Source organism: Anopheles nili, chromosome 3, assembly GCF_943737925.1.
Source record: "Anopheles nili chromosome 3, idAnoNiliSN_F5_01, whole genome shotgun sequence".
Lineage (NCBI taxonomy): Eukaryota > Metazoa > Arthropoda > Insecta > Diptera > Culicidae > Anopheles > Anopheles nili.
The window spans coordinates 16533930-16554908 of record NC_071292.1 but is presented as its reverse complement, the minus strand read 5'-3'; the positions used below and the strand labels follow the sequence as shown (position 1 = coordinate 16554908).

At 46.5% G+C, this 20979-nt stretch overlaps 3 protein-coding genes across 3 annotated transcripts; all 3 read right to left on the bottom strand.

The window, feature by feature from the left end:
• Nucleotides 1-3748: 3748 nt before the first annotated feature.
• Nucleotides 3749-5562, bottom strand: LOC128727194 (chitinase-like protein Idgf4). Its single transcript, XM_053821075.1, has 2 exons — nucleotides 5433-5562; nucleotides 3749-5083 (listed from the first exon to the last, which is right to left on the bottom strand). The coding sequence occupies exons 1-2, from the start codon at nucleotides 5560-5562 to the stop codon at nucleotides 3876-3878; spliced, it is 1338 nt and encodes a 445-aa protein (XP_053677050.1). The 3' UTR covers nucleotides 3749-3875.
• Nucleotides 5563-7153: 1591 nt separating this feature from the next.
• On the bottom strand, nucleotides 7154-10187 carry LOC128727195 (chitinase-like protein Idgf4). The gene is made up of 3 exons (XM_053821076.1): nucleotides 9972-10187; nucleotides 7786-8509; nucleotides 7154-7707 (listed from the first exon to the last, which is right to left on the bottom strand). The coding sequence occupies exons 1-3, from the start codon at nucleotides 10087-10089 to the stop codon at nucleotides 7233-7235; spliced, it is 1317 nt and encodes a 438-aa protein (XP_053677051.1). The 5' UTR covers nucleotides 10090-10187; the 3' UTR covers nucleotides 7154-7232.
• Nucleotides 10188-11636: 1449 nt separating this feature from the next.
• LOC128727197 (ejaculatory bulb-specific protein 3-like) lies at nucleotides 11637-16938 on the bottom strand. The gene is made up of 3 exons (XM_053821077.1): nucleotides 16845-16938; nucleotides 12670-12910; nucleotides 11637-12264 (listed from the first exon to the last, which is right to left on the bottom strand). The coding sequence occupies exons 2-3, from the start codon at nucleotides 12854-12856 to the stop codon at nucleotides 12080-12082; spliced, it is 372 nt and encodes a 123-aa protein (XP_053677052.1). The 5' UTR covers nucleotides 12857-12910; nucleotides 16845-16938; the 3' UTR covers nucleotides 11637-12079.
• Between the last annotated feature and the right edge of the window lie 4041 nt (nucleotides 16939-20979).

Sequence of the window (20979 nt, the reverse complement as noted above, 5' to 3'; positions counted from 1 at the left end):
TTTCCGTCGGCCAGCAAGCTTGCTTAACTAATTGTACTAATCTTTTCCCATTTGTTTTTGGGGAAGTTTTCCCCTGCCTGGAGTCACGTTGTGCACTAATGATTCAGCTTGCGCTACAAGCTCGGTAGTTTGTTTATGGGACGGATTTTTTATCGCTTTCATTATTTATTTCACGGCTCGGCCCTCGGGCACGGAACGGGGCAGCCTTGTGTGACTTTTTTCTCTCTCTTTTTTCGTCGTCGTTTTCGTGAAAACAAACTCCCGACGGGCACGGGAAGGCCTTGCCTTGCCAAATGAAGTGTGTTCCTTCGTGCCGTTGAAAATGCTACCATGCGATGGGTGCGGCGTTTCCAGCGGTTCCAGCTCTCCTGGCCGTGAACGTGGTGTGGCTGTTTCAGACGCTCATTAATTCAGGTGTACACCCTAATATCTTTTAAAATTGCCATTTTGTAGATGCAGTTCGTGGAACGGCACGTTTGGGCATAAAATTAGCATTAATAGGGCACTCAGGCAGCGCAAAATTTGAACTGCACATGGATAAAGACAGCCACCAGTTCCACCGGGTGTATCACACAAGCCACGAGGGTGAATTTTAATGAAAAGCTGCCATGCAAATTATGCTGCATAATATGCAACGAAGCCACGAAAAGGGAAGCGAAGGATCGGAGGAGTAAACAATAACATCATTAGAAAACATAGGATGAAACACAAGGCTTTGAATAAAATTTCAGATACGGAACATCATTAGCTATTTGTCATATTTTGGAAAATATTCGAAAATAATACGAAACGTTATCTAAGTGGTAGCATAATTTATTGCGAGTGGTTATCCTCAGAAAATAGCTCCCACATTTTATGCGTAACTTTTGCGAATATTTCATATTTTTTCTGACAAATCGTAACATTATACGACTGTCAAATAGCTTTTTTTTCTCGCTTGCTTTAAAACAGTCGAACAAAAAAGAAATATGTAGAAGCTTTCACGCTTAGTGTAGGTTTTAACAGAGTAAACTTTTCGAGCGGTGATAAAGAGAGAGAAAAATTATTCGTTGTTAGAGCAAACTCGGCGAGCTCTGAAAGGTAGCTCTTTGCCGAAGTTTTGCCAAACAGGAATTCGTCCATTCGTATTATCCCTTCTGGTAATTTGTTCAAAGTCTAAGATTAGGATGCCTCCTCGAGGGTGAAATATTTCCACAGTTGCTGCAAGTCAAAAGTGAGTCTTAAATTAGCATGAATACATCTAGAGCAGCTCTCGGAGTCGAGATTGACTTATAGCTCAGCAGAGCCTTAAGCAAACGCTCTTTGGCTAAGCATGCGCTGGAAATTTAAAATTCTGCACCAAACAAAGCTTCCATCATAATGCTCAAATTATGGTATACATGTTCAAACTTGATAAAGCTGTGTTTAACATGCCGGTACGGTGTCGAACGTTCCCGAATTTCAAGAGATGTTTCTTTTTTTAACTTCACCGCTGCTTTTTCAATCCTTCCTCGAAAAGAAAAAAAAACATAAAAACTCGCCAAAACTCCAGTTTCAAGGCAAGAGCCTAAATTCAATCAAATGCTACTCACGTTTCGGAACATCGTACAAGCGGTCGATCGAACGTAACGAATGAACATGAACGATGAGTGGCAACGTCCCACCGGCGCTCTCCATCAACCACCGAACCGGAAAGGGACACCCTCGCTCTGTGCCGAGTGGAATGATTTTGTCCAATAAAAAAGATGTAATTCAAGAACCAACAATGTCGGTTCGTTATTGGACTCCTTATGGAATATAAAGTCCTCGCTCTTGATCGATAAGGTGCACTGGAGAGGGCGACTACGAATTCGCTGAACCGAAGGCGAAAGACTAGAACATATTTCTTCGTAGTAGGCCGAGACAGACGTCCATCTCTTGTCGTTTTCTTGTGAATATAGTTGTCCATACTGGAGATTCTTTTGTCACTGATAAAAAAACAATTGTCAGAAACAATAAATTTCAACTACCGTTAGTTTATGTTGTTCTTATGCTCTGGTGCATCACAGGAACAAATACAAAGCAAAGTTAAATTTACGTGATGAAATTCAATATTTTTGTCTCAAGAGATCCCAGAACAGTATAGATTCAAACCGATACAAGCCACCAGAAGAAAAATGACAATGTTGCAAATGGAATTTGAAATTTTTTGCCCTTTCATCCTCAATGCTTGTTTTGCAGTTTTCAATCGAGCATGCAGTCAGGTCAACGGAAAAATGTTTCTTCCACGTATTGAATATGGATTTCTCTAAGAAAAAAAAATAGTGCGATACCTTTGGTCACTTTTGCACTTCAGTTACTCGCTGTCACAGCAACGAACGGACCTCACCAGCCAGGTGGCCTGTTTCACTACGGTTCTTTTCATGCCCTTCGAGCAGGGTCGTCGTCCGTTCGACATCCGTTTTGCTACTCCGTTTCCGCTTTTATGTGAAAAAAAGAAGCAAAAAACATGTTTTAGGTTCTGCGTGCACTCGGTAGGTAAACACCTTCCAAATGCTGCTCAGCTGCAGGCTCGACCATGTTCGCGCACTCCACAATAACTGCCTGCTCGCACGATGACCACGTGTATGTTCCGGCTGCTGCACTTGACATTTACTGCTGCATTGCTTGGCTGAAAGAGAACGGTAGCAAGGAAAAAAACGAACGTGTTCGTTACGGAACGGAACTCGTTCGTTTGCTTTTCGCAACTTTCGTTACCATGTGCCGAGTTCTGAAATCGGAGAAAGACTATCCAGTCGTACGACACCATTTCGGAAAAGTTGTAGTTCAACAAGAAATTCACTTCCGCTTGCATTTACAGACAAAATCAACTAACATTGTGTCACGTAAGCTACACGATTCCATAGACGTTGAGGCGTCCAAGAATCGACCAAAGTAAACAGAGCCACATGAATTCGGGTACCAAAGGAACGTGGATAAAGTTTCTTTTTTTTTCCTACAGTTTCGTTGCAACATTATATTTGCAGTTGGTGATGAAAGCATGCCACTGTGGAGCAAGCGCGGACAAAAGTTTAAAACTTGAATACTACTTATTTGTTGCAGCTAAACCATGTGAAGGATACGAGTGATATGTCTAGTCTGTAAAAAAGACCACCAGTTTCATACATGTATTCGACTACTTCTTTTCTTCAAAAGGAATGTAGCTTCATAGTTACATCGCAAAATAATTCATGGTTGTGATAGCTTCTGTGTCATTTAGCAGTGCATACTGGTGCAAAGGATAACGGCCTTTTACTACATCCTTTAGGGAAATGAAAACCTTTCGAAGTTTTCTTTGAAAACTCCGAGACTGCATTGCACCTATTCCAGGAATCGTGTCGCAGATTTCAGCTGAAAAACAACACAAACGCTCACAATGTGCTTTTCCGCTCGTGATTCCCTTTTGACCAACCTGCGTGTTGCCGCCTCCGTAGAAAAAAGATACCTTTTTTCACGCCCTTGCAAAAAGGGTATTGAAGGGAGTTTTATCATTCCCTCCAGGCGCAAGGATACAATTATTTGGATTTTGTTCGAGTTAGCTCTAGTATCCTTCGTAGATGACCCATTCGCGCGCGAGAACCGATGATTCTGTTGTAATGCCATTGGGGATGAACCGTTCGCAAAAACGAGTAAGTGTAATGAAAACATCTGTCTCAATTGAAAACACTAAACTCTCCTTGTTGCTGGCGAGCTTCGCAGGCTCTTGTGTCTCTGCAGAATTGATATCAAACAAAGCAAAGCTTGTGCAGAAAGTTATGCAATGATATCTCATTTATTAGTTCGTCGATTTTTATACATTTTACTCACGTTCAGGTGTGATGGAGAAATAACAATTGCATGTAAAACTAACAGGTTATCGCAAACCCAATTTGTTGAGCTTACAGACGGTACTTGGCCGCTCGCAGAATTGGGAACTTATCCCCGGAACAAGTGCCACGGAAGTCGTCCATCGCTAAATCGTTTATAGAAATACCGCCGAGTCCTTTGGCTTTCACGTACGCCGCCTTATTTCCGGCACTCTCCGGATCCTCGTACGACAACCAGATACCGTGCTCACCGTTCTCGTCCGGAATGCGGAACGCGTACGGCCCAAAGCGTTTGGTCGGATCGTTAATTTTACGCAACGGGTACTCAGCACCCTGCAGGTTGGCATTACCCGGGTTTGGCAGTTTGGCACACACCTCGCTGAAGCTGTAGAATCCGGGAATGCCCGTGTATGGTCCGGCTGGCGATGGACCATCGGCAGGGATTGGTGGCACGCCGGTAACACCAGAATCTTCCGTAAGCTTCCATCCGCGGCCGTACGTTGCCAAACCGACCAAGATCTTGTCCAGCGGTGTTCCAAGCAAGTTCCACGCCTTCACCTTATCGTCAACGTTATTACCCACAACGCGTTCTGCGGGCTCGTAGATCGGCGCTGTATAGTCACCTTCTCGAGGGTTGCGCTCAGTAGTTTGTTGATCATACGTGGCCAAATTGACATAGTCCAAGTTGTCCTTTAGCAGCGCAATGTCCAGGAACATCGACTGGTTAACGTGTGGTAGTTGAGTGTAACCGAGCTGGAACTTTTCGTGAGCGAACGCATTCTTTAAGTCCCGCACCAGTGCCGTAAATTCCTCCCGATGTTCCTCAGCTAGCGGATCGAGAATGCTGTCGCCGGTGAACAGCTTCTTAAACCCGTGCCAAAGCTTACCGGTAACGCCACGAATGCGCTTTGGTTTCGTCTGCGGGAACTGCCAGGCAAGATCGAGCCCATCGAATCCGTACGTCTTAAGGATCGTGTATGCGCTGTTGACGAAGGCCGTTCGCGATCCAGCAGATTCCAGCAGCATGAGATACTTCTGAAATGGTTTCTCCTCGGCGAGATCATGATAGGCGCCCACACTCAGGAAAACCTTCAGCCCGGGGTACCGCTTTTTCAAGGTCGTCACGGTTCGGTAATGGCCTTTGCCCGAGTCTAGGTCAAGCTCTTCATCTAGCGATCGCATCCGGTACGTGGTAGCATTGATTCCACCATAGCCGTAGATAAGATGCGTGCAGAACGGCAGCGCTAGCTCAATATCAGACACGGTCACTTTAGCTAGGCCTGAAAGAAGAACATAATAAGAGTAACAGTGAGGAATAATGCGAGCACTATGCACGGTTGAGCGGACTTGACTACGATCGAGGCGAGAGACAAGACCAGCGATCATGCGATTAACTTTAGTGTCAATCAAGTTAAAGCTGTCTGTTACGTTCTTGTGGATTCTCGCCCCGGATTCTCGGGTTTGTTAATCATCATAGCATGTTTGGGATGATAAGGCTGGACCTTACACAGGCATAACCTCGCTACTGTCTCGTTTAAACGCACACACAAACAACACCAAGTGGAACCAACAAACCTCACAACCAAATCACAAAGAACCTTGTGCACCTTTCAAGGCATTCTGACGTACCTTCTTTCAGCGAGCTAGCACCATCGTAGTAACAAAGCACTTTCGGTCCGATGGTCGCATTTTGCGCTCGTACTGACCCTCCAAATAACCCCAGCACCAGTGCCAGGGCACTTAGCCTCACCGACCACATCTTTTTTAACACTGTGCACGACGAAACAAGCTAAGTTGAGACCGCTCGATCTCGGTTATTTACAGCTTCTGCGGTCGACAAATAACTGATTGATGTTGCTTGGCTAACATCGCCTCTTATAACCGCTCGAGCGAGACGTTGATTTGAACTGGTACGATCATCTACTTGAGCAGAGTGATCGAGTGCTTCGTGAGTGATCGCCACTCACGACGATGCTTTCTCGTAATCTGACAGTAGCACATCATATAGTTTCGGCAATGAGAGAATGCAATTGTTAATCAACAGGTTTGTCCCAAATTGAAACAAAAACAAACGATCCTCGCACTATCAGTCTATTTTGTTTTGGAAGGTTTTGTTCAGATGGCACGGGTATCATCGCGTTTAATTTGTTAAGGATTTTATTCCAGGAAAACTACCTGCATTGTTGAAACCAAAAACGGGGTTAATAAATGAATGAATTATTATGTCGCGATGATGTCGTTATTTCGAAAAACTATTGTTGAAGTAACTTTCGAGCATCAAAAACAGCTTTTTAAGGTATAAATTCGCTTAGATTGAATTTGCATATTGTACCAATGCTTTTCTGCTACTGTGATTTATTTTTCTTTAGTGCACAATGTGCATCATGATCTTTAATATACCCGTAGATCGCTTATGACATACACATTATTGAAATTGGAGATAGGATCACAAATATAGTCGCTCAGGCTAAGGTTACGCTTACAAGATTGTGCGTGATTGCAACGATTATTTCCACAGAAAATCAAAGGATAAACAGTGCAGCTTTACTAACTTGTAGCTTGCTCATTCCAATGCCGTTATTTTCGGCTTTTTCTGACATTATTTGGGTAAATGAATGCAAAATTCATCATAGTATACCTTTTTCACCTTCTCTGAAGTGGAACGAAAGCCGAACCATTTCTTATTGTTTAATTCAGCCCGTCGGGAGGACCTTGTATAAGTTTTAAGAGCACGATTTGACAAAATTTTAGCTTCAACGGCGTCATAAAACAGGTTCATCTTGCCGATGATATATCACCCAAATCATCTCGTCTGCCAAAAGATACTTGTTTTCATTCCGCCAAACGCCGGCAGGGAAATAAAACGACTGCATACGCTTTTGCCAGCTTGCAATAAACAAGATTGCTTATTTAGTAGGCTTTTGCCTCGGGAAGATGTCCGACGTTGTTTCGATTCGCATTGTTATCGTTAACTTCGAGTTGTGGACAGTTACGGCTGCTAACGAGTTTACCTCCCACAGGGCGTTATAATATCGCGCAGTTCCTAGTACCGCTGAGATTTGTTCAGATGAAGCAAAGTATGATTTCTCAGAATTAAGTTCAACCGATGCGATCGGTGCGACGCGATAGCGTTTCTGATTAGATGGGAATCCCCACGAAACTTGATGGCAAGGGTGAATTATCTCGTTAGCGTATCATGTGCACATAATTTACAAATTGATGCGCTAGTGACTCATACTTTTCTTCTCAGTTCAACTGCATACTTCAAACGAAAGCAATTTTCTCCTCGCTCTTCGAAACTTTGATCTCTTTTGATTCCTTGTTACATATTAAATTTCATATGATTGTGGTGAAATAAAAAAACGTTTATTTTGTTGACTTAGAAAGAATAACTCATAATTAGTTTGCGCAATCCGTACTCAAAATCATCTATAGCCGGAACTTGGCAGCACGCAGCACCGGGAACTTCTCCCCAGCGCAGCTGCCTCGGAAATCGTCGTACGACAGGTCGTTGACGGCAATGCCACCAAGGCTCTTGGCCTTCACGTATCCTGCCTTGTTGCCAGCGGTGTCGGGATCCTCGTACGAAACCCACACGCCATGTTCGCCGTTGCTGTCCGGAACGCGGAAAGCGTATGATCCGAAACGTTTCGTCGGATCACCCACCTTGCGCAAAGGAGCGTCAGCGCCCTTGAGGGCGGTGTTGCTCGGATTCGGCAGCATGGCGCACACCTCAGGCCAGCTATAAAAGCCTTCGGTTTGCGTTTGTGGACCCGGATTCGAAGGACCATCGGCGGCCAGTGGCGGAACACCAGTAATTCCCGAATCACCGTTCATCTTCCAGCCGCGGCCAAACGTGGGGATGGATACAATCAGCTTAGAGGCTGGGGCGTTGTTTGACAACCTGCGGATGGTACAACAAACGGTATAAGAACGTGCAAATGGGCTCATGTCTTAGGTCCCACCTAATGACGCTACTCACCAGTGGCGGACTTGTGCATCAACATTGGCACCAGGGACGCGTTCGCTCAGCTCATACAGAGGTGCCGCATGATCGGCTTCCTTACTGTTGCGAGTCGGTGTCTGTTGGTCGTACGCGGCGAGATTAACAAAGTCCAGATAGTTGATGATGGCCGGGATGTCCATGAAGATGGACGCGTTGACATGTGGTAGCACAGTGATACCGAGCTGGTAGCCCTCCGATCGGAAAGCGTTCTTCAGCTCGCGTAACAGCGCCGTGAACTCTTCACGGTGTTCGTCAGCTTTCTCATCCAGCACACTGTCACCGGAGAACACCTTCTTGAAGCTGTGCCACGCGCCACCGAGTGTCGAACGGACCTTCTTCGGCTTGTTCATGGGGAACTGCCATTCCAGATCAACACCATCGAAGCCATACGTCTTCATCAGCGCGAACACGGAGTTAATGAAGGTGATCCGAGCCGCTCCGGACTCCAGCAGCGTCAGGTACTTGATCGATGGCTCCGAGAACTTGTAGCCTCCGAGTCCGAGCAGCACCTTCAGCGTAGGGTACTTCGTCTTCAGCTGTGTCGCCGTACGGTAGTTGCCCTTGCCAGTGTCCAGGTCTAGGTTCGGTTGGCGGCTGACCGCTTTGTTCGTTTCTACGTCGATCCCGGCGTAGCCATACACCAGGTGCGTGCAGAAGGGCAGGGCCGCATCGATGTCGGCCAGGGACACCTTACCCAGCCCTGTGTGAGTGAGAAAAACGAGAAAATAGTGATTGTGTGAGCTATAATGGCAAGGAAGGCTTCAACCCGTCGCGCAAACGTCAGCGAAACGGTGCATTTGAATTTTTGTTTGCATTTCGTAACACACATGGCACAAGCAGCAGTGTTCAAACTTGCTTGTCCTTATCTGCGGTGACCTCTGATCCTTGGAGGGCAGCTGGTTCAAGAGCTGGTAAAAATCTACCATAGGTTATCGGTAATCGGTTTTTGAATGCGAAAGTAGCCTTGCATGCGCCACATCTTGTGCCCTGTTTGGGACATGCGTTACCGGACACGCGGGGCCGATAACGAGTGGAACAAACAAACCGACGAAAGAAAAAAAAACCTCAGCCTGCTGTGTCAGCCCAAGCTGCTTTTGGCGCTTACTCTTTCTCTCTCTCTCGGCAAGGTGACAAGCCAATCAAATCAAGACTACGAAATGTGTAAATTTAACATATATTACGTAAGTGCCGATGAGGATTACAAAACAATACCCGGCCAAGCTAGGAGTGCTTTGTTTGCGGACAAATCCGCCTTCTGATGCTTGAGAGAATATTCTCAAAGGTTTTCCTTTATGGAACGTAATTGTGGACAGAAACGTCATGTGCCACTTCCAGGTGATAATTGCTTGCTTGTGGCAATCAATCATTATCAGTAAGGTATAGGGTGGTTCGAATACTAATAACAGCTAATAGCTGGGTTGTTAAATATTCTGAATTCAAAGTAGCTTCACAACTACACAATACCCAATTAACTACTCCCGAATAGTGTAGCGATATAAGTAGACATGTAATAGCCGCTGGAGAAATAATTTGAGGAAATAATGGGAAGATAAACTGTTCAAAATAATAGCAATAGAAAATTTAGTACTTCTAACCACTTAGCAGCTATCTGTTATGGCACTAAAATTGAAGAGGTATCAAAGATGTATCATACGGATTTAAAACAAAATTTTGAAATCAACACACATATCGGAAACTTTCCTTCTACAGCACGATCTTGCTGATTTCGTTCGTTGTGGTGTTACATTCAACTGTAAAATAATTTAAAATTAGCTTTAAATTGCCACTCAGGCAAGGCCTTTGCAAGCAAGCCCCCAAGAACGATGAATCGTGCAATCAGCGCGTTACAATGGCGATAAATCTGTTTTTTTTTCTCGTTTACTTAATCTTCATCTTCATGTGCCGCTTGAGGGAACAATTGAAACCGGAATAAGAATGCCGGTGGGAACCAGCAGGCGGTAACGCCAAGGGGGGGCATAGGCACATTACCAATTCGAGGCTCGTTCCAGCATTCGCACTCGGACGTTTGCCTTTGGTTGCCCATAAATCGGTCTAGGTCGACAGCAGATGACATCACCTTCACGCACCGCATCGAAAATCAACCCGCAACATCGACGGCGACAACCGGCTTCCCATTCCGACAGCCGTTGACCATGACTTACCTTCGACCAGGAAGTTGGCCGCATCGTAGTAGCATAGAACCTTCGGCTGCTGCGACTGCACGTACTGGCTTCCGGCCACCAGCAGCAGCAGGGTGACTCCAAGCTGCTTCTCCCACATGCTGGTGCCTTCAGACGAAATGTCCTTCGGGTTCTATCAGGCTGTACCACACACAAACTCACTCACTCACAGGAACAGATTCAGAAGCAACACCGCACCACACTGACCGGAGAAAGCAAAATGGCCGAGTGCTCGTGGTTGGCGATCGTTTTTATAATGCGGCTGCGAAAAGCGAGTTTCTTACGCTCCGTTTACGATGTGGTGATCTCGTGAGTGCGATCGTTTCGTAAGAGTGATCGCAGTGACAGATCAACTAAAGCTGTCATTTCGATCGATGCAGAAAGCTGTAAAGCTCCGCTGATGGTTTCGGTTAGCTTTTTTGCCAGTAGAGGTCGTTGGATGCTGCTTTGGTAGTTATTTTACAGGAAATAGTACATTTAAGAACACTGAGAGTGTTGTGGCACTTTAACCTGTAATTAAAAAATTAATAGAAACATAGCCATCGTCATAGTGGACGCTGGTAAAACATCCATGCTTATATCCTCGTTCGGCAAAAAGTGTTGCGTTTTATTTTTATAATCCACCATGCACTCAAACAGCTCTCAACTCATCCCAAATGCTTCAGTTTACTGAGTTTAAATTATCTCCATGTCTACAGCTTCTCGGTAACCTCATGTCAAAGTTCAACTTCACCTAGTTCGCACGGGTTCGTACAATGTACATTCACCATGATAGCAATTGTTCTATAGCCTCTCTGCTGGCTTGGTGTTGCAAATTTGTTTACTATCTCTGTAGCAGCCTCGTTGGTTGATAACAGCAAGGCAGACGCATATGCAAACCAGCATACCAACGGTAGGCGTATCCTTCCAGCTAGACAGAAGAAGATTTCAATGGTGCCACAGCTCACCGACACACTGCGAAGAATTTTTATTTCTCCATTCGTTCCGATTGCACCGCAAAAAAACCCACCCCTAACGAAGAGGATGGCCCACTAGCAGCTGGCAAGTGTGGCTTCTACCGCCAGTCCTGCAAGGATACGCCCGATCAACGATAAAGCTCTTTTGTTCGCGCACTGGGCTCGGCTCGTGCCACTGCAATGCATTGTTTGCCTAACCGACGGAATGACGTCGTTCAAGCAGGAGCTGTAGTTGAAGCAAACAACCTCGCTATTCTGCAGCGCTAAGGTCCTGAAAATGCGAGCTGAAAACATTTTCATGTTAACATGCATGCAATCGTTAACCCTTCGCGTCCGCTCTCGACGGTTCCTTGGTTCAGCTTGGGAGATGTTTACACACGTGGAACAGACATGATTATGCTCGCCGAGCTGCATGCGGGAAGTTTTGAGCGATTTCACACAACTTTCAGCGCCACTCGAAGGAGCCCGAACATGCACAAAACTGTACTCTCGCTTGACGAATTTCCAGATTCTAGGAATGGACGGCTACTCGCTGGCAACGTCATAGGGGTGCTTTTCTGAGGTGCCATCAGTCGTCAGTTGCATAACCGATGTCAATGGTACAACTTAACTCACCATGCGGGTCGAATAAACCAATTTCCAGGCAATTTTCTCAATTAAAGCTCAGGCAGTACGAAACGCGAGATTTATTTTAAGGGTTTTATTTTCAATTCTGCTGTAGAAAATCAAATAAATTATGGCTCTTTCACAATTTTGTCGTTCTTCTGTCCCATTATATCCATGCTGACTTTTCGTTTTTCGAGAGAAATTCAACGCCACTCGAAATAAGTTTAAATGTTTGAAAATGCATAGCCAGTACGAAACGCGCTCACATGAATACAAAATAATCATATTTTCGCCATTCCACCATGAAGGAAGCTTCCATTTAGTACTTTTTTTGCGTAAACATGCCACCTTCCTTTAGAACGATACTTCGTGTCGCTTCACGCTGTCATCTCTGCCCGCACAATTATATCACATTCTCTGCACAAGTCCTTCCGAATCGCTAGCTGCACCACGCCACCGATAACAGCAGCATGGCTTCAATGTTCCCCAGGACCAAACTGGGGCGCAAGGACGCACCAATCGCCCATTCTAGGAGCGCTTGTTGAGCTTCTCAAATTTGCTCTTGTAGATGCCTTCCGGGTCGTACTTGTCGAGCAGTTTCTTCCATTCCTGCGGCTTACGTTCCTCCAGGTGGGCGATTACCCTGCGCGAGCTCGTTCGCTGCTTCTCGCTGCATTTCTCGCAGTTCGTTTTCAGGGCATCAGGGAGCGTTTCTGCGGAAAAAGAAAGCACAAGAGAAACGTTGAGTTGTAATTTTTAGAATTAGCATCCACACTGGTGCACCATTGGTCTAGAGCCTCCTCTAAGCCCTCTTTTGGGCAGTTTGACTTGGGCTAGTTTGCAAAGAGGATTAAGGTTACAACTGCTCAATGAAGTTGAGAAACGAATGTGTATTTGCGAAACTCTTGAAACCGCCACCTCCGTGCGTCGTTTGACATTAAAGCGTTTCTAGCTACAAGTGGTTTGGTTGAGCTTTTGTTGAACTAAATCCTAACAAAAAGTGTCTCCACTAGGCAGTATAGAAAAGATTTAAGCTTTCGATCGTATATGAAATGATTCAGTGTTCTTTTCCTTGAACTATCGGATTAATAATGTACGCTGGTTAGCGCCATACTTACTCTTCAATTCACGGCCCTCCTGGGTGCAGGGTCCTTTGTCCAGCAGACACTTGAGGTAGTTGTTGAGAATTCGATCGTTCGATAGCACTCGATCGACATCGATGTTGTCGAACTTGTCAGTATACTTCTGAGCGCTAGCCAACACCACCAGCATCGCCAGGACGGCCACCATCGTCAGGTGCTTCATTGTGCAGTCTGCTTTTGCGTCGAGCTGCGTCTCAAACAAATTGTATATGCCGGACTGAAATCGAAGCGAAGAAATCTATTTTAAGTTTAAAGCACCAAAAACCAAGCATAAAGGATAGAGAAATAGGGCTGAAAATGGATGTTTTGTATGACTGAGATCCAACGCAAAAACGCCGCAATGATAATAAAAATCGAAAATAAATGAATCCATTAATTGAACAGTCATCAACAATGGATCAACAAGGCCTTACAGCCTTGGTTATAAGGAATTGGTAATTGAGTTTAGAATTTCCTATGGCTTCGTCAAGGGTCTCTTCGAATCTGGGCAATATGCTAGCACCAATTAACGCCCATTTTTTGGAAACAAAACAACCGCACCAAAAGCTATAACAGCGTCTTTCACATCGCGTCAAGTGCGTTCATTACGACAAGCAATGTGATTGAATCCGAAACGAATAAAATATATAGCTCATCATAATTCCAATCACACAGCCAAGTGTGCAAGCTTTATTTACGAGCAGGAGAATTAACGCTTCGTTGGATGCTACCACACGATAGTTGAAATAGGCGTACCGATCCGTTGAAGGATATGAATTCCCTACCGGTGGTCCGGTGGTGAATTGCGAATCAAGCTGTAACTAACCGAGCGTGACCATGAGCCGGTCAAGTTCAGTGTTGCAACATATTTTGTTATTTATTAAGAAAAGACAGAAAAAGAGATAAAAAGCAAAAATAAACACGTAGGCTCTTCTAATGGGCTGTTCCAATTATCACCGTACATAAATAATAGTACAGAAAGATCTTCTTTCAAACTGGCAAATGCGAAACATTATTACTTTCGAAATACTTTCTGGTAGCGTTAAGCGCAGTGCGTAATGGACCGAATGATTTGCGTAAACGATATTAAACGATCATTAAAAAATCCAACCCAGGATTCGTTTTCTCGCCCGCAGATTCAATTTAATCTGCAGCAGCTGCTGCCGCTACTATTACAGCGAAAGCAATGACCACCGTTATTGAATTAGCATACCGGCAAGCCTCACGGAGTTGGCCTCGCGAGGCGCTCCAAATGAAATCACTCCCAAGTTCGGGCTAGAATTACATCGCCTGTCGTGTTCTATGCTTTTCGCGAAATCAAATTATCGTCCCTTTTGCGCGTCCCATCCAATGGCGCATGGCGGTGAGCAATTTTCCCCCGGCCCGGTCGGTAATTAATGTAAATCCGACAAATTACCCAAATTTACATCTCCTTCTCTGCGTCCTGGGGTTCGTATTGCGGTGTTCGCAAACATTTCATCAGGTCACCGCGGACTTGACAAATCGACCCCAGGCACGACAGCTTTCGGTTGATTCGGAAATAAATTGTCATTTTGTGGGGGTGGTGGTTCATTTCTAAGGAAAACCGGGTGCTCAGTTTCAACTATTCTCCGGTGGATAATTACACCGTAAATCCATCATCTCGATCAAAACCAGCGAAACATGGTAATAAATCAATTTTAATTCAATTCCATTCATTTAAATCCATGATCGCCCCCTGTCAACCGAAACGTTTCGGCAGCTTCTTTGAGATGCGGGAAAATTCGCTGAATATATAAAGCAACCTGCCCAACCCCTGTGGCGCGAGACGGTTCTGCCGCGAGACACAGGATATAAATTCAATTCCGCGGTTGATCCTCCCCTGAAACGGACCGCCGGCAGGGAGAGTAACGATGAAAACAAGCTGGCAAAATGGTGAAGCGCAGAAGAAAAGAAAACGCTAGCAAACATTCCGCACCGTGAGACGCAACCCAGCTGGCGGTTTTCCGACCCGATTTTCCAAGCGAATAACGTCTAATCGGCTGTGCAATGGAATAAAATTGCGTTGCGACCGCGAAACGCTCGTCCGTGCGCGGGTTTTAGGCTCCGTGAATGGCGCAATTTCGCCACCGCCAGTAGTCGAATCGAAACGAGGAGATTGATTCCATTCGAGCAAATTCCATTCCTGCGGGGGTTCTTTGAAGTGGATATGCTTTCGGCTCGGTGAAATTGTCTCTTTTCCGTTGATTTTATTCGCTGCGTCTTGCTCGTTTCGGGCTTTCACCGTGTGCTTGACGCACCGCAGTATTCTGAGAACGGTTCTTATTGCCTTCGTGTACACAATACATCGACTACTCATCAGTTGTAAGGTTAAATAAATTTCACCCCTTGCTTGCCATTGAAAGCCTACTCTCGGAACAAAGCCTGAACCATCTTCGACCCCTGGCAACAGGTATATCGAGGACATTAGCAGTCCAACCGGCAGAGTGAACCTTCCCAAGCCAAATAGGCGAAAGAACACAGGCACACCTAAGTGCGAGTAATCTGTACGCTACGCATCAAGCGCCATGATTCGTATGCTAATTACAGCTCATGCTACTTACCACCTTGGCCCCAGCCTCGCACCGGTGCACGTGTCCAGCTCGAGTGGTCCACGGGTAGTGCGGCGAAACTCATCACCTTCGACGAAGGGTAATCTGTACCCCGTAGAATATCGTGCGCATTGAGCGTGTGATTGAGCAAATAGCGCCGTGTAAATACGACTAGAACCAACACGAATCGGGTCCCAGAGGAGGCAAACAAGTCAAAGGTTAAAAGGGCTAGACTAATGGATTTTCGTACCCTTTACCTGTGCTATGTTTGCCCTTAGTGACGTCTGTACAGCCCGTCCTTTGTTTGGCGGGAAAAACTGGCGAGCTTTTTGGGTGTTGCTCTTCCAAATAGCTCAGGATGATGCATCAAGTTGCTCGAAACCATAAAAAGGGCGGTTTTACCCGCCGTCAGTACCTTTTTCGCGCCTTCGCACGAAACAACGACATCCACTGACACTGTCTGGTGTTGCCTCAGACATCGCAACAAGATGGCCATGCAATCGGCGAAACCCAAAAAGCACAAACGACAAAACAAAGAGATACGACAAACATCACACCCGGATGGCGCGCCAGCTGACCATGACATGAACTTGGCCAACATTTTCGGTCTCCCTTTCGGTTTGGCACAAAACCAGAAGCGCTATTATCACGCAACAGCCGCCCCGTAGGCGATGGCGACGGTGGTAATTTGGTACGAATATGTCATCATAATTAAAGCCCACCCGACAGGTGGTGTTACCGAGCTAATGCGGTTTCTTGATCACCTTCCTTTGGTAGGTTAGATGTGTGCGAAATTAGCTCCCCCGCTCGAAGCTCGGAGGACGTCTTTGAGGCCGACGTAGTAGAAAAAAAAATCGTATGAAAACAGCGCACATACATTTTAATTGCCCTTACCGCCAAGGGAAGCTTAAAAGCACGCACTGTCAATCCGTGTAACAGGGCAGCAGTAGGCTGTGGATTGTATCACGCTCTCTACGATGGCCGTTTGGCAGCCATTCGGAGGTACTGACCTGGCTACTTGGATCGGGTTTTGGTGGCACTTTTGCAACCGCAGCACCGGTTTCCTTTTGCTTCTCTCTCTCTCCCTATCATGCTCTCTCTCTCTTCTCATGATCCAAATTTGGCGCAACCACCCTGGGGAAAGGGCGCGCGGTCTAAAGTGGCCCACAGAACCGCAGACCAGCACGACCACCGTAATTACATAAGTCGCGTTGCGAGCCACATTTGCGGGTGCGAGCGCGACATCTCGGTCCAGCTTGAAAAGCTCACCCCACTGAAAAGCAACCGCTCGAACACGGAGCCAGGCGTTCGTTTGAATACGAAAATCGATGAACGCGTGCACCAAGTACGCGGCTGTCTGCAGTACCACGCCAAGGCACAGTTGTGAATTATGAAATGACTTTTAAAACGCGTTATTATATCACCAACAGCCCTCGACCAGCGATCGGTCAGCACGCACGCACCACGGCAATGGTCGCCAATAGAAGAAGAAAAAAAAGCTTTCCATCGTAAAAACCCAAAACGATCACTGCAGAATCAAAACACTACCCCCGTGAGATGACGATCCACAGTAGATTTTCACGGTACCGCTTTCGCTCTCACCTGGCTGAGGCTCGACGCGTGGTTGAGGGTTTTCACTTTCGTTTGGCTGGAACTAGATGCGGTGGAAAACAGCTCCGTACGCAGCTCTCTATCGGTCACTACTAAGCGCTACCGCCGGACCGTACCCTGGTTTTTATACTTCCCACCACCTTGTGTGCCGGCCGGGGTGGATCGAGATGTCTCGTAGAGGGGCGTCCGATCGCGATCGCGTACTGAGGGCTGCGTACCGGGTAGAGTACCTCCGGGTGCGAGTCGTCACCGTCCATAAACATTTCGGTCGCGCTATGTTGGGCACGTTTCGTTTAAGGGTACACAGGCCCAGACGGGCTCGATGTGGCCGGGCCGGGTCCCTAAACATGGGTAGCGTGTTAATGTCACGTGGAGACCTCCGTGCGAGGTAGAAGAGTTTAAGGTTGTCCACGCGAACCCTAAAGCGGTCCCGCAGAACGAACTCGCGGTAGGTTGGTTTAGGAAGCTTTGGATTCCATTTCCTGTGAGCGCTTTCACATGTATTTCCAAAATTTCTATCTCGAGATACCTCACAATAGCCAGTAATGAATGATTGAAAGTGTTCTGGATGAGTGCAATTGACGTTGATAGATTGATATCTCGCTTAAACAAATTTCCACACCTGAATTAGATCAATTTCTTGCTATTTTTCGAGAACATATATTCAAAATGTTCCAACACCTCATCTGGCAGTGCTTCGCTCCCTGGCAGCCCTCAATCACTGCAGTAATCAATACAGTGTCGTGGTACAGAAAGCCCTTCAGACATGTGGTTCAATTTAAGAGACCCTTCGATCGAAGAAAGCACTCGATTTCACCAATTATGATTGATCCGTCGGTTCTAGCACCGTGACGGATGGGGCATCCAAAGGCTCGCAACGGCTCTGCAAGCGGTGTGTGTCACAAACTGGTTACTGGAACACGCGCTGCAACCGTCCGGCAATGGCGCAAACTGGTTCAGCGTTCCGTTCGGAGTGCAGCTGACGAAACTCCGATCAGTCATAAGCCGCTGGTTCCCAGCAACGAGCGCCAAACGGCCACACCGGGTGGTTGCGATGTTGCAGCATAAACACCCGGAGTTCATTCACTGGGTGGCGTGGGTTTTCCCCCAGAATTTCCTTGTGGTTTCACAGATGTGTGCCAATGGCTTTGCTCCTCTGTCTTCGCTGCAAAAGCATCGATCAATCTGTTGTATGATGGATTGGAAGACGATGCAAGAACTCCAGCCAGCAGATTTGATGTTACCAAGCCAATCATCACTCGCAAACATTTGATCCTCGCCCAAATATTAATACTAAAGACCACTGAGAGTTAATTTAGCGAGTGGCAAAACATATCAGAACATCTAATTAATGCATCAAAGCCTTAGGGCTATCTTAACAGCTCTCCAAGCATGTCATTAGTACGATAATCCTTGTGTGGAGGAATCGCAGCCTGGCCATCAATTAGATCAAAAGGGCTGAATCCATCCTTACCATCCGCTAGAACAACGGTTCGCTCCTTCCAGCACATCATTCATTAGCAAACACACTTCAAAGCGATTCGAGTGACTTCACTTCCGTTTGGCGGAGATGGCATACTCGACGAAGTGTTGTAGCGCGTACGAAACCCTTCTAATAGAGCTGGGGAGGAAGATTACTAGTTCCGCAAACACTCCGGGGCCGGTACGCAACAGTAGCCAGGAAGGCACGACGCGAAGGTCACAATGCCCATCTTTGGGGCGGTACAATCCACGTACCGGTCAGGTGTTTGCCGTCGAGGAGAAAAACGCGCTCACTCAACTAAAACATCCGCGCTGTTGTACGAAAACAAAACACTAGCGATCCAAAGATCTGCTGGCTCTGCTGAGGCGCATAGCTAATTGACTGGAAAGCCCCCAATTTGGGCCACTCGATTCGGCAACTTAGTGTCTCGAAACGATGACTAAGCCGAGCGGGCTTTCCGAGAGACAAAAGCGTAGTGGTTTTTATGTGTTTTATTAGTAGCAATCCACGAGTCTATGGAATGCGGTAGAAGTAACGGACACTTCGTAAGAAACCCCACCGGAATGGTATGCCTTCCGAACGAGCGTCCCTTTTAACCAATTATCCCATCGAAGTTCACGACCCAGCCATGTGGCTTCCGTCCGGTAATGGTGGCTGCCACGAGCCGCTTCTTCTGCGAAGCTCTTTTGCTCAAAAGTTTGGCACAAATCTTGCCAAATCAAATTAAGTCCAGACGATCGATACCATCCCTCCCACTGATCGAGCCATCAACGAGACAGCCGAGGAAATGATGTGTTCCGGTGGGCTCAGGCCCTTTCAACGGCCCTGGGTGTGGGTGGAAAAATAAATCACTTTTCCGCTCCCCGAAATCGGATTGTTTCCAGCTGTCGGAAGTGTGCCGCGACAGGGAGTCTCGCCCTGGGAAATGGCACACAAGAAGCCAAATCTACTTCCTTTATCGCCGTTTGAGCTGACAGCTTTGACACTTGTGATTGTGCGAGTATGCGTGCACATGAGGCAACATGTTTGCCGTTGTGTTTTTCTCGCGGCGAAAAACCAACCCTCGTTGTTATCATCATGTGTCATCACGTCTGAGAAGAAGTCTCCCCCTGCCCGGTCGGGGGTGGTAGAAAAGCGCCGGAAAGCGAGCCGAGCCGAGACGCCCTTTTCCATCCGCCGTTCGGCTCTCAGCAGGGCGTTTATTACGCGCGTTAGGCTAGCGCTCCGAGGAAAATAAACCCGCCTCGGGCGTTTTTATGTGTCGCCAAACTGTGCATAAATATTGTACCATGTTTAACGTTTGTTTTTGGCCGGGCCGCCCGTCCTCACACACTGCCACGCACGTTTGGCCTCGCACCGAACGCTTTGTTTGTTGTTGCGTGCGTACAGCTTGAGTACGTGCGTGTAGCGGGTCTGATGCTCCCCGGATTCGACCGGCTTTCGAGAAGCTGCTTTCGTGAAGGTTGATCCGAAGCGGGTGTGAACTGGGAAAAACCCAAATTGTCCCTTGCTAGACCCTGCCGGGGCTGTTGCGTGATGCTAAAGTCACCGAACACGTCGATTACAGTACAGTCCGAGTTCAGGATAGAAAAGCTTCGCCATAAAACCGATCCGTAGACACACACGGCAAGAGCGAGTCAGGTATCTGATAGGAGAAACGAAAAAAAGCTCATCAGAAGAGGAAATGGTCCTAAGAAAATGTTTGCTTTAGCTGTAAAGTATGATCACTTAGAGGACCTCATAAAGCATGTTCGGAAAGGCTGCCCTGAAACGTTTCACTCTGACGGTTTGTTGTTATGGCAACGATTTTTCCTCTTGCAGACCAACACACACATACGCTATATCCTGCAGCGGTGGATACTAGTAACGTTATGGCCACAAATTCGAACGGCTCATGCAAAAGCGATTCATTTACACACAAAATCGTCATCCGGAAAAACCCTCATGGAAACATAGCAAATGGGTTGATTTCATTTGCTTCGCTCATCAGTCGTCTATGCACGCTACATTTCCGATTTTTCTCAGTCTCATTCCCCGTGCCCCGTATCCCATTCTCAGGCAATGGAGGGGCCAGAGCTGCAAACCTCTGGTGCATCGGAAAGGTGAGCCGGTGATGCACGCGCGCGCTCTAACAAATGTACAATTTTGTTACCGATAATTATGCGGCAATCGGGTGCATCATGCGGCATGATGCATTAGCGGAGAGCGTTCATTAGCGTGAATCAGTGATGAAAGGACTGCGATGACTCCCATCGTGGCAGGAAATAGTGGACACATCTAATGGAACACGCGCGAACATTGTTTTGATTTCTCCAAGCGCTTTTTTCCCTACGCAATTAGCCATTCATGTCGGGAATTGAATTAGTGGTTTGATTGACCCGCTGGTCCCAGACGAAGAAAACAAAATTGCATAGCGCTATCTCCATTCTGTGCCAACAGCACTCAAGCGAAGATCTTTAAATCTAATTTCCATACTCATATGTAAACGGTGGTAATGTAAGAAAAAGCTCAGGATAATCAAATGCGAATGTGTCAAGTCTGACATGTGGATTTTGTTTCGCGCTGCAGCCCGGCAAAAGACATTTTCTTTCGCTTTCCTTCTCTATGCACCCATTCGTGGTATGATAAATATTTCATTCGCCT

Coding starts and splice junctions, on each gene's coding strand:
- LOC128727195 (XM_053821076.1), bottom strand. CDS start 10,089: ATGTGGGAGAAGCAGCTTGGAGTCACCCTGCTGCTGCTGGTGGCCGGA. Junction 8,510..9,971: donor GGCCAACTTCCTGGTCGAAG/GTAAGTCATGGT, acceptor TCACTCACACAG/GGCTGGGTAAGGTGTCCCTG. Junction 7,708..7,785: donor GATGCACAAGTCCGCCACTG/GTGAGTAGCGTC, acceptor TACCATCCGCAG/GTTGTCAAACAACGCCCCAG.
- LOC128727197 (XM_053821077.1), bottom strand. CDS start 12,856: ATGAAGCACCTGACGATGGTGGCCGTCCTGGCGATGCTGGTGGTGTTG. Junction 12,265..12,669: donor GGAGGGCCGTGAATTGAAGA/GTAAGTATGGCG, acceptor CTTTTTCCGCAG/AAACGCTCCCTGATGCCCTG.
- LOC128727194 (XM_053821075.1), bottom strand. CDS start 5,562: ATGTGGTCGGTGAGGCTAAGTGCCCTGGCACTGGTGCTGGGGTTATTT. Junction 5,084..5,432: donor TGCTAGCTCGCTGAAAGAAG/GTACGTCAGAAT, acceptor TTCTTCTTTCAG/GCCTAGCTAAAGTGACCGTG.